A 12,920-nucleotide genomic window follows, 5' to 3' on the forward strand; every position below is an offset into this window, starting at 1 on the left:
CAATTACTGAAGCATCGGGTTGCAAGAGGCCATGTGAGGGCAATTCTCGAGATCAACAGATGCATTACATTACATTACTCTACATGATGCCTCTCACTGTGTGAATCTACAGTAAAAGGCTAATTTTATCCATGTCCTGGGGCCATCATGATATTTTTTATCGGTTACATTGGTTATTACCTGAAAAGGGTTCGATGATAATTCTTTGTTTTCTTCTGATTACTTAATTGCTCTTGTAAATTTTTTTTTTAAAAAAATCACTTGGATCAAGGGGTTTTTAAGTTGTTGACTTGATTTTTAAACAAGTTAGTTATTTATGTTTGTGAGAGTGTGTGTGTACCCTACCCATGGATTACTCGCATCATGAACATGCACAAAATCTGCTGAAAACCCACTTGAAATCCAAAACCAGACCGAGTAACAGTGAATAACTGTCAAGGATTGCCTGTGAGAATCATGTAGAACAACAGTTCAACGAACCTTAGAGTCTGCGCGAAGTTCTTCATCCATGCCATCTTTGACATTTTCTTCCATCACTAAACAATCCTAGCACTTGAATTTCACCAAACACCAATTGAATTTCGAACTCCCAAACTTGCAAAGAAAGAAAAAAATCTCAAATTTCAGAAAAAAATACCTTTGATTTGAGCGGAAATGACCACTCAATTGCTTTCCTGAGTTGCAGATTTGGGTAATGGCGTAAGGGAGCTCCATTTTCTTGATCTAGAGTGGAAGAATAAAAAAAATAAAATAAATACTATCAGAGATTAAATATTCCATTGACTTGACTGAGTTTTGTTATTAGTAGAAGTAGATCCAATTGATTGATTACATCAGCATCAGCATCCTCTTAAACAAGCATCGAGAAAGCCATAGCTCCTGTCTGGTCCCTTGTTTTCTCATCTTCATCTTACACAAACGTCAAGAAAGCCATAGCTTCTGTCTGGTCAGGTCCCACATTTTTTCACTTGAAAAGCACGAGGGAAGGACAAAATTAGGTTTGTTAACAATAACCAATCTCTGGCTGCTCCCCCTCCACGTGTCACCATCATATGCATTTACGTCAGCGTTCACAAATCCGCCTTGACACAACGACCTTACCAACTCCCTCAAAACAGGAAAAGAAAGGGAGCTCTGAACTTTCCCTAAAAAATAATTGAATTTCACCACCATGAATTGAAGCAGGGAGAACCCATTTCAGCTATGGCAATGTTATTAAAAAAAGTGTGGGAATTGGTGACGAATAGAAGGAGTTCATGTCCTAGTTCGCACATTGACTCAGTGATAAGTCCACCGAGTTACACAAAATCACCACCACCACCATCATCTTTGGGAGCTTTTGATCGGCTACCGATTGATGTGGTATTCCAAATAGTGAAATTGGTGGGGCCAAAAGATGCAGCAAGATTGAGTGTAGCATGCAAGTCATGGAGGTCTCTTATATCTGATGATCGTCTATGGATTTATTTTCTCCAAAGTTATCATGATACTTGGAATTCTGTTTTTTTCGCTGAAACCAATTTACAGTAAGTTTTGCCCTTTTCATTTGAAGCCCAATCGAGTATAATTTAGCGGATTTTGATGGTTTAATTATGGATTTCTTATACTGTTTATTTGAGTTTTTATAGGTAAGGGAATTTTTTTCCCCTTCTAAATTGTGAGAATGGAATTGTGATTTCACAACAGGAAATTCTCTAGTCACATAGAAAAGTCGTCATTCATGCGTATATACAGGCAAAGGGTGCAAGTTCCTGGTGCTGTTATTGTTGATGGTGAGAATTCTATGCAATTCCAAGCCTGGAGTTGTTAATTTGAAGTAAAATTAGGTGCAAGAACATTTATAGCAAGATAGAATTTCCTATTACAGTAGCATTGCTACAGGTTATTCAAATATCAAATATTGTGCTGAAATTGTTGATTGTTGAAAGTTTTATCTATTTGTTGATTCTTCTATCACAAATGTAAATGAAAAGGTGGTTCTGGCTATTACAAGTTTGGCTGGAGCAAATATGCCTGTCCGTCTGGTCGGTCGGCAACTTTTTCGGTGAGCATTTTCTTTTAATCGGTCAGCCATTTTGTAAAATAGGATCTTGAGCACCTCTTAGATATCTTGTCATAATTTGTTGGCTTACATCAACTTAAAGTAAACCTGTTCCGATTCTGAAATTATTTGATGAGCAGGAATTTGTCAATATCGAATTTCCATCGTACTTCAGGTTTCGAAACTTTTTTGCTACTATTTATACCAGGTCTGTCCTCCCTCTCTCTGTGCAGCGACTTATTTTATGAAGGAACACTTGTGTATATATCTGAAAACATTATGTGTTTACAGGATGCAGGTAAAAGCATCTGCACAGCCAATTGTCCTCTCCCTTCCACTTCGCAATTATGATGGTCAGTTACCACTTAAACTAAATTACTCTTAAGCAATGTATCTTGCTAAATATTATGTGTTATCTTACCTTTCTTTAGTTGATACAGTTCTCTATTATCTAATCAAAGAAGTAATATTTCAAATAACCTTTTTGTCTGAACTGACATGTCCAGATTTAAAGCACACAGTCAACTCATGATCACTAGAATTTGGATTCGACGGTTATGAATAGCGTATCCTTCTCCTCTAAACTTGCTCCATGTGTTTACGATTGCAGATACTGAATCTGCAAGAGTATCTAGAAGGCAGCTAAAAGAAGCAATCTACACAGCTCTGTTTGACATGGATGTTCCAGCTGTTTGTGCTGTTAATCAGGTGTTGCCTCTATTTACCATCTCATTCCTCTAGTCGCTCAATGTATCCCACTGGTTATTGTGCTAACAAGGTCAGATCATCCGTGTTTCTTTCCTTTTCTTCTGGAAAATACTTTTCCATGTTAAATAAAGAGGACTTGTCAACAATGCCAGAGATCACTTTTCTATGAGTACTTGGGAGCTTCTTCTGTGTAGTTGTAGGCAAGGCAACTTCATATGCCATCTCGAAACATGGAAAATTGAATTGTTTTGTTCATTGCATCAATGGATGTTAATAATCCCTCTTGTCTATGACAGAATCTAGAGGTTCTGGTATTATTCAGCTTATTATAATTACAAATAAACGTTTTTTGGACAAACACAGGCAACTTTAGCACTGTATGCAGCACAGCGAACTTCAGGAATTGTTGTCAATATTGGTTTTCAAGTCACGTCTGTGGTTCCAAGTAAGCGATGATCTTCTTTTTGATCCATGCTTCCTCCTTGTATAGAAATTGAAATGCTGTATAAAGTGAACTAAAAATCGTATTTGGCTCATTCTTCATGCCAAGAATGTGATCTTTCCTGTGTGTCTAATGGCTAATTTCTTCCTTAAGGAATATTCGTTGAAGGAATTACACAGGTTTTGACCTAGGCTTTTGCAAGTTGTAAAATATGCTTCGTGTTCTAGGCTCTAACATGCTTTATACCCTATATGAATTTCTACCTTCTCTTAAATATCCTTTGTTTTAGAATGGCTTCTTGTGATTTCAAGATTGTGGGGGTTCTGGGAATCTGACTGTTATGTTTTGCAGTTTTACATGGCAAAGTAATGCGCACAGTGGGTGTGGAAGTCGTGGATGTTGGAGGATTAAAATTAACAGAATTTCTTAGAGAACAGATGCAGCGGAACAATATTAATTTCCGATCACTGTACACTGCTCGCACATTGAAAGAGGTATGCCATTTCTTGCCACGGCACATTCTAAAGTTGTATGCCCTTTTGAACTCAGTCAAAAGCCAAGCAGTTTTTCCTGACAAAATTCTACAGTTATCATATAAAAATTCTAATTCAAAATTTTATTATTAAATAGTTTCCCTTATGAAAAATTATCAACTCCTTAAATAAATAAATAAAGATCCAAACAAACTAGAAAATCTGAAAAAAAATGCAATAGAAGACCCAAATAAACTTGGAAATCAAAAAATAAAAAGGAAAAGTAAAAAAACTAGCTTGAACACCTTTCGACTTTAATTTAAAAGGCTCTTTTCAGTTTTTTCTTTGTCTAATCAGTCCATAAATATCCCTGGAAGGACTGTCCATGTAGTCCATAACTAGATCAGAACCACATGCATCATAACAGTCTTGTATTCCTTAGATATGTAAGGTTTTTCTCTTTATGTTCTGTTGGCATCATATGGATATGCAGAAGCTATGTTATATCGCTGCTGATTATGAAGTTGAGCTATCTAAAGATACACCAGCATCATTGGAAGTCCCTGGAGAAGGATGGTTCACTCTTTCCAAAGAGCGCTTTACAACAGGGGAGGTCTTATTTCAGCCACACATTGCTGGAGTGTAAGTCCATTTCTTCCCACAATTTTGCTACCATCACGGGATGAAGCTTTCAAGACATTGATGCTGTTTTTGCATAAACTATTTCGACCCCAAATGTTCTTAGGAAAAAGGGGGGAGAAGTGATGCATTTCGACATGACATATGTCCAATATTTTCTGATTGGATTCTTTCCACAATCCAACAATCAGAATATTTTCCATGCGTTATGCCATCAAAATAATAGGCCTCTGTGGTTGGCTCAAATGTTTCTTTATAACATGGTACAGGAACACAAAGGGTTTGCATGAGGCAGTAGCTCTTTGCATGGATCACTGTCATGCTATAGGATTCACTGGAGATGATACCTGGTTCAAGACTGTAGTTTTGTCAGGGGGCACTGCGTTACTGCCTGGACTTGCAGGTAGGGGAAAAAACATGAAAAGAGGGCATGCTCGCACCTTTTCTTTAATTCTTTGGTAGGAAGCATGGTTGAGATGCTGCCAGAATCTAATCTTGAAGAGTTAAAAAAACTGAATGTATGAGTATCTAGTGCATGAACTGAACCTAGCTATGTTCGTTAAATGTTTCCAGGAAGGTTAGAGAAGGAATTATATGGGCTTCTTCCTTCATCCATTTCAAAAGGAATTAAAGTTATTTCTCCTGCTTATGGCGCAGACACTGCGTGGTTCGGTGCAAAGCTTATCAGCAATGTAAGTTAATAATCCAGATCTTTTGATTATGCAAGATTGGATATATATGATATATTCATCATTGCACGTTTTCATCTTGTATTAGAAGCTTTGATCCTTGATTGAGTTGTCATGAATTGATCATAATGTGGTCTCTGCACAACTGGTGTGATCCAGGTCTAATGAAGTTAAAAAAAATTCCAACTTCTTTCCTGGACTGTCATTTCTATCATTACTGTATTTGGGTTTAGATCACAGATCGCTCCACCTGTGTACCTATATTGAAGCTTTATCTCGCTTTCTTTTTTTTTCTTGTATTTTCTACCACAGTTGAGCACCTTCCCTGAGTCCTGGTGTGTGACAAACAAGCAATTTCGACGCAAGCCCAGATTAAACCTCGTTTGGTAAAAGGAAAAGGATAGGGGACCCTTAAGTGGTGGGATAACAGTGTGCACTACCTGGCCTGGCATGGTATATATACCGTTTGTTTGGTATTATGGTGCAGTATGATATAGTTGGAGATATTTTTATGCCGGTTACAATTTCGAAAGTTATTTAGTTTTCATTATCTAAACTTGGTCTCTTCCTCTTTGAAACTACTCCTCTTCTTGCTTCGACACATAACCCGTGGAAAAGCGATTGATAAATACATCACAAGTCTATCTAAAGTTGTACAAGCATCCAAACTTCTCCAGATCTTCTTCTTCCTTCTTGCTGGTTAGAACTTGTTTTTGTGATAATTTGTTGGTTTTTACGGTTTTCTTCTGATGCATCAAATTCATTATTGTGATGATTGGTACATGACTTTTTCATCGGTTATCGGGACATGTTGTAACCTTAAAATTTACTTAGATGTGGGTATTGATACGCAATACAGCTACATTATTGTTTTTAGATGTCACAAATATATATATTTAAAAAAAAAAACCTATGATTCGGGTTATAGACCTCATTAAATGAAAAAAATTATGATCAAATTGTGAATCTCGACATTTCTTAGTTATACTCGTTGTGTCTTCAACTGATCAAATATGTTTTTTTCTCCATTAAAGTATATTGATCTATTATATCTATCGTTTCATGCTTAGTTATCAAGATTAAGGATATATTAATTGTATTATTTTGGAAGGGTTTGTCCCAATCCCATCCAGGAACTAAGGTAGCTTGAGCTTTAGTTTGTTATCCTTTTAAAAAGAATGATTAGGGGATTAAATACATTAAAATTGAAATAGAGAAACTATTCTAAAACATGGGTGGAGATTCCTCTTTGATAGATTCTCGGTTTGGTAAGGATGGGTGAACAGTGTCTTACTTAGAGGTAGGTATTTCTTGCATATGTGATGACACGATCAAAAGATTAATATCTTTTTTCAAGTGTAGGAGTGTCGAAGTAATAAATAACCCAATAAGATCAAGGTCGAACCACAGAAAGGTTAACTATAATAATAATAATAATAATAATAATGAGTTAAAGAGAATCTTGAGATGTGAGGATTAAACAATGATAAAAATAAATGTCAAGGTTAGAGGATCTACTAATGGTATTTCAAATAAATATAATATAAACTCTTTGTATTACTCAAAATCACATACAAATGAGGTTCCAATCAGATGATTTGTCATTAATAGCTTATTATAAATTACTAACATGATTATATTAGTTATTTTACTTAAGTAACACTAATACTTTTAAACATTGTCAAGAATTCATGATGCTAACTTATGTTGACAACAAATCAAGTTCTTTTTATAACATAGATGTCGATTATACCATACAATTGGCTATGAAAGATCAAACATTTATTGTACCAAGTGTTATACAACACAAATCTAGATTAACCATTTAACAAGTAAGGTATTAAGAATTAATAAGATAAAAATGGTAAGACATTTTAATAGCAAACTTTCTTGGATGTAAGCATTGAAGTCCATATTGAGTTTATATTTTACATATCCTAATACCATTAGTGAAACCTTTTCACCTTGACATATTAAACTTAGCTAAACATTATGAATAAGAGAAACATAAATAAACAAGATGAGAGCCTAATTATATAAGTAAATTAAAGGAAATGAAAGGCGTAAACAAGATATTAATGAAAGGAAAACTTAAACATTACAAAAATACAAAGAAAGAAAGCAAGAATATAATCTTAATCTGAAAACTAAGATGCCTAAATGTATGGCAAATGCCTCCTTTTATAAGCCAAAATTCAGAATTATTGATTTGATGATTAATTATTGAATGAGTGACCACCTCTTAACTTGATGACAATCCTTATCTTCTTATCTAAACAAAATGTCATTGCTAACATTAGAATTTGAGCAGATAGTCTCATGAAAGTTCTGGAAAATTATCTCAGCTTTCTAACAAAATAAGAATGAGCTTATTTGGATTTCTAGAACTCGAGATATGGGCTGAACACTGAACAATGTCTAGGCTGCATGACATATTCTGACTTCTTTGTTGTTGCTACAATTTGAACTTGAAAACATTTTTTTGAATCTTGGACTCTTCATGAAAGTTTTAGGCTATTGTCTTAGCTTTCCATCCATATAAACCAAATCTAAATCCAAGTTCTACAGCTCCAGTTATGATCCAATAATCGAATGGTGTTCTAGTTTGAATTGAACCAGCATCTCTTCTTCAAGCTTGGCCCTCCTTTTGTTTTCTCAATCTCAATAGTTAAACAAATCAATCAATCTTTTGAATTATAAAACATACCTGCATTTGAAATGAGAATTTACCATAAATTAAAGATATCTTATATTATCAGACTTGTTATTATAAAACATGCTTAAGTTAGAGAATTTAATGATACTTTAAGTGCAATATGATGATATAAAATCTTGATAAAAATACATTTTTAAGTACTAATCACACACCCCAACAAGCTTATTACTAGTTCCTAATAATCAAAGCGTTAAAACAATTTGTGACATTCAAAAGTAAGGAATTCATCATTGAACTTCCATTAATCTATCCAAATAAACAAACTATCATTAAATTTATATATCTACTTTATATTCTTAAACAATATATTAATAAACATTCATTTTGTGCTCAATATATCAACACAGTTATGGGGCTTTGCTTGGATGAAAACACAATTTTGCTCTAATTAGGTGTGTTTGATATTATGGTTGTTGTTGTGGTTGTGGTTTTAAAAAAGTTGTTTTTATAAAAGTACTTTTAGTTGAGGTTGGTTTGAAAAAATATATGTTTGGTTAAAACTGTGGTTGAAATTGAGGTTGAACAAAAAGTAGTTTAATGTGTTTGGTTAAAAAAATGTTTTTCAAATTGAGGTTATAAAATAATTAATATATATATATATATATATATATTAATGATTTTTAATTTAAATATTGTAGATTTAACTATTGTTATTACATCATGAAATAAATAATATTAATATCAAATATTTTTTATTATTCCATTAAACTATATGTAATGTCATTACATACGAAATCTATCAAATAAGGACTATATTTTTTCATGGTTTCTTAAGCGCGTAACAACAAAAACTGATTTTTTAAATTTATGTAGTGTTATTAAATAATAAAGATTGTGATATATTTATTATTGGAATTGCGATCAAATTCCATAAATGCTACGTCATCATGCGATATCTTTCTAATTTATGTAGTGTTATTAAATAATATTAAATACTAGTTTTTCGAATAAAACACAATTTTTTTTAAAAAAATTACAATTTCATTACGTACAAAAGCTATTCGACAAGAACTACAGTTTCCATGATTTTTTGAGCGTGCAATAAAATTAGGTAAAATATTATCATGAATAAAATTGAGATTACAGTACGAGTAAATTTAATTCACCTTAAACTAATTTTTAAAAAAAATAAAAAAAAAATATTATTCACAATTAATTTCACTAGTTTTTTTGGGGGGGAAAATAAACTTTGTCATTGGTTTTTCAAAAAAATAAATAAATAAACTTTTCTTACTAATTTTTTTTTTTAAAAAAAGAGAGACATGGTGATAGTGGAGCATGGCTCCACTGTTAATACGCACGAGAAGCAGCAAAATGCTACTTCTCAATTCCTGTGGCTGGCCAGCAGAAATGTATGGGCCCTACTAAGCAAAACTGATTTTGCTTGGTTTACCAAACATCAAAATGTGTGGTTGCGGGTGAACCTCACCCGCAGCCACATTAATAAACATTCATTTTGTGCTCAATATATCAACACAGTTATGGGGCTTTACTTAGATGAAAACACAATTTTGCTCTAATGTTTTTCTAAGGTTAACTTTCTTGGGTTGTGATTATTATCTTTTTTTTTTCTTTTTTTTGTTTATATATATAGATATACATACATACATATAACTTAAAACACAATGCATCTATAATCTATATAATGAGCTTTAGGCTAATGACTCCCAGACAAGTTGGTCTTGGGGCATTAGGTGTTAAAACACCCTTACAAGCTTAGTAACTCGAGTTGCAGATACTGATACATAAATAGTGCAATGTTTGATTCCGTTAAGCTTTTCTCCTTAACTCATGCAACAAGCACTATGCCAATAGCTCCCAAGTCAGTTGACTTTAGGGTATTAGGTATTAAAACACTCATTTGAGCTTAATTGCTTAGGTTAAGGAGGCTACGAAACTAAACTTATCTACATTATTTATGTTTTTTAACAAAAAAACATAAATAATGTAATAATCCAATGTGCAACCCACAATCATATGTTAAAGCGTGTGTGTAAAAATAAAGGTTTAAGAATACTTGTTAAATGAGTATATAAGTAGAATCATGTGATAATAATGCGAGAGTTCATAAACCTGAATAATTCAAGAAAAGTATGATAAAACCTTGTTATGAATGTTACAAATAACCATTGGAAAATGTTTAGTAGGATGCGTCTCAAAAGTCAATAAAACTCCTCTTTACCCTGTCATTCTAACAATAACAGTTCTGTAAAATGGTCTTAGGAACAACAAAAGGTTAGTTAGTTAGTTTTTTTTTGTCAAGTACTATCGTCTCCCCCCAACCAAAAAGAAACATTGTTCTCAATGTTCTAAGGTAGAAAGATAAAGTATAGAAGACATCACCTGAAACAATGACTACTAACAAACCTGAAACACATTTAAACAAATATAAGAAACAATAAAACACACTTAAACAAATATAAGAAACAACAAAACACAAATATTATGCTATTAATAAAACCAAAAGACACAATTTCTTACAAACTAAGGCTTAAATTATAGTTGTGATTGTGGCCCACATTTTCCTTTGGTTTTACGTCCAAGAACGGCTTAAATGCCCTATATGAGTCAGAGATAGGCTTCCAATCCAGTTTTCTTAAAAACTAACAAATATGGTTTTTTTTAGACAGATTCCCAAGACTATGATGAGCATATCCTTTATGAAAATGGAGTTATAAATCATGAATTGCATGATGCATATCTCCATCAGGAGGCATGACCAACTTTGAATCTGGATCTCTTTTATGATAGTCATCACGAATCCTCTTTCCTTGATTGATGACCTCGGAAAGCCATACAACTGTTGATGACTTGTTATGACCTGTTACAGCTACTATTACAGCTATGCTTGCTATGTTCTGAAAAGGGTACACTACACCTGTATCAAAGTTCAATAACGGGATTCCCTTCGAATATCTAATCTATTCTTTTTTGCCTTCCCTGAGGCTCACGTTCCAATTGCAGTCCTCCTACCAGCCATTTTTTAGCCATTTTTAGTTATCTTGCTTGGAAGTTTTCTTACATCCCCTTTCACGCCCCTCCTGGCGGTTTCAGTAGGAGTTTTTCCTACGTCTCAAGAGTCAATAAAAGATTATATAAAGACTTGCTATGTTTTGAAATAAATCCTATCTTTTGACAATTTTCACAAGTTTTGTAGAATGCATGCGTCCTTAAACATGGTGGGCCAATAAAATCCACATTGTAAGATTTTTGCAATCACCTTTGCAAATGAGAAATAACCCCCACATGCCTCGAAATGATAAAATTTAATGACACTACTTACCTTATTGTCACGAATGCATCTTGGATATATTTGATTAGGACAATATTTAAATAAGTAAGGGTCATCCCAATAAAAGTTCTGCATGTCGCTCATAATTGTTTTTTTTGTCTTGGGTATCTAAATAAGCTAACAAAAATCCTGAAGTAAGAAAATTATCAATATTAGCAAACCAAGGTATTGAAGCAATAGAAAGTGAAGATTCATCAGGAAAGTAATCATTAATTGGTGTGATGTCAGATGTCGAATCTATTGTCAATCTTGACAAATGATCCACCACAACATTTTTGATGCCTTTCTTGTCCTTAATTTCTTCATGTTTGAAAGTTTCAAATATTTCATAATCATGATTGACTTCTCTTTGTTTGGTAATGGCATGAGGAAATGAAAGTATTGGTGGGGAATTAGTCTTTTCTTTGCATTGTTTAGGTTTAACCTCTTCCTTACCCTTAGAGATTGACTCATCATCTTTCTCACAATGTTCAAGAATTGGTTTTTCAATAACCTTACCACTGTGAAGAGTAATGATTGATTGGACTTGATCCATATGTTGGCTTCCAAAGCTACTTGCACTTGAATTGTATTGTTCTTTGGGATTTTGTTGTGGTTAAGATGAAAATTTACCTTTTTCCTGAAAACTAAGAGTCGATGTGAATTTTACAAGAGTATATTTAAAATATGGTATGCTTTAAGCAAGTTGAGTGTTGATTGTCTCTTGCTTTTCAATGAATACATATAAAAGTTTCCTCAAGATTTCTTCTAGGAGAGGGAACATAAGGAAATGCATATCCATGAGAATTTTAAAAATTATGATGTGCTTGAAATGGTGGCTGTGAAGTTTGTACATTATTGTTACCACTCTTCCAACTGAAATTTTGGTGATTTCTCCAACCACGGTTGTATATTTGTGAGTATGGATCATGATTTGGCCATTGAAAACTATTTAAAACATGGCTTGTTTATGAAGACATTCCTTAAAAGAAGGCAAAGTTGGACAATCATTGGTTGGGTGTTCATTAGTTTCACATATTTGACATGCAATTTCTTGAACAGATTTCAATTGAGCACTCATTTTCAATTCTAGTACCTCGACTTTTCTAGCTAAAGATGCAAATTTGGCTTGGAGGTCATGATCTTCTCTAAGGTTGTACATACCTACACTAGATATATAAGGTTGAGTTTTACCTGGTGCCTCACAAGTACCTGTAGTGTCCTAATTTTGAGCATTTTCAGTTAACAAGTCTAGGTACTCTATTGCTTCATCAGGGTCTTTATCTTCAAAAGTTTCCTTGCACATCAATTCCATCATTTACCTATCTTTAGGTATTAATCCCTTATAAAAATGTGAGACCAATCTCCATGTTTTAAAACTATGATGAGGACATGTATTAAGCAAATCCTTATACATATCCCAACATTGGTAAAATGTTTCTCCTGGCTTTTGAGTGAATGTGGTGATTTGTCTTTTGAAAGAGTTTGTTCTATGAGATGGAAAAAACTTATTTAAAAAATGTTGTTACATTTCATCCCAAGCATGAATAGATCTTGACCTAAGATTTTGTAGCCATGTTTTATCTTTATCTTTTAACGAAAAAGGAAAAAGCTTTAATCTAATGGTGTTCATGCTACAATTTAAGTCGTTATAAATGTTACAAACTTCTTTAAATTCTCTCAAATACAAGTATGAATTTTCTAGTTCTAAGCCATGAAAAATAAGTAAAAGTTGAATAATGTCTTGCCTAAAATTGAAATGAGATACATCAGTAGGGAAAACTATACATGATGGTGCACTTGTTCTTATTGGATTCATGTGGTCTCTAAGTGTTCTAACTCAATTATTCTCATTATGAAGCAACTGATTATCCTCTTCGGCCATATTTTCTAAAAATAATGAGGATTTCATAGAAAGTCTACCACTTAATGTACGTGACC

At 33.3% G+C, this 12,920-nt stretch overlaps 1 protein-coding gene and 1 long non-coding RNA gene across 3 annotated transcripts; one reads left to right on the forward strand and one right to left on the reverse strand.

Moving 5' to 3' along the window:
* Positions 1-68: 68 nt before the first annotated feature.
* On the reverse strand, positions 69-963 carry LOC118037687 (uncharacterized). Its single transcript, XR_004685650.2, has 3 exons — positions 833-963; positions 638-723; positions 69-552 (listed from the first exon to the last, which is right to left on the reverse strand). It is a non-coding gene; the product is annotated as an uncharacterized lncRNA (long non-coding RNA).
* Positions 964-1,031: 68 nt separating this feature from the next.
* Positions 1,032-5,846, forward strand: LOC118037686 (actin-related protein 8). 2 transcript variants are annotated; one of them, XM_035043759.2, is made up of 12 exons: positions 1,032-1,526; positions 1,687-1,772; positions 1,974-2,044; positions 2,182-2,249; positions 2,333-2,394; positions 2,652-2,749; positions 3,113-3,194; positions 3,543-3,685; positions 4,158-4,306; positions 4,573-4,706; positions 4,877-4,995; positions 5,305-5,846. In XM_035043759.2, exons 1-12 carry the CDS (start codon positions 1,204-1,206, stop codon positions 5,380-5,382), a joined length of 1,413 nt encoding a protein of 470 aa, XP_034899650.1. In that variant the 5' UTR covers positions 1,032-1,203; the 3' UTR covers positions 5,383-5,846. The 2 variants fall into 2 exon arrangements, with proteins under 2 accessions (XP_034899650.1, XP_034899651.1); XM_035043760.2 differs by having other exon boundaries at positions 1,392-1,526; positions 1,629-1,772.
* Positions 5,847-12,920: the final 7,074 nt, after the last annotated feature.

This window comes from Populus alba, chromosome 1 (genome assembly GCF_005239225.2).
Source record: "Populus alba chromosome 1, ASM523922v2, whole genome shotgun sequence".
In the NCBI taxonomy this organism is placed as follows: Eukaryota; Viridiplantae; Streptophyta; class Magnoliopsida; order Malpighiales; family Salicaceae; genus Populus; species Populus alba.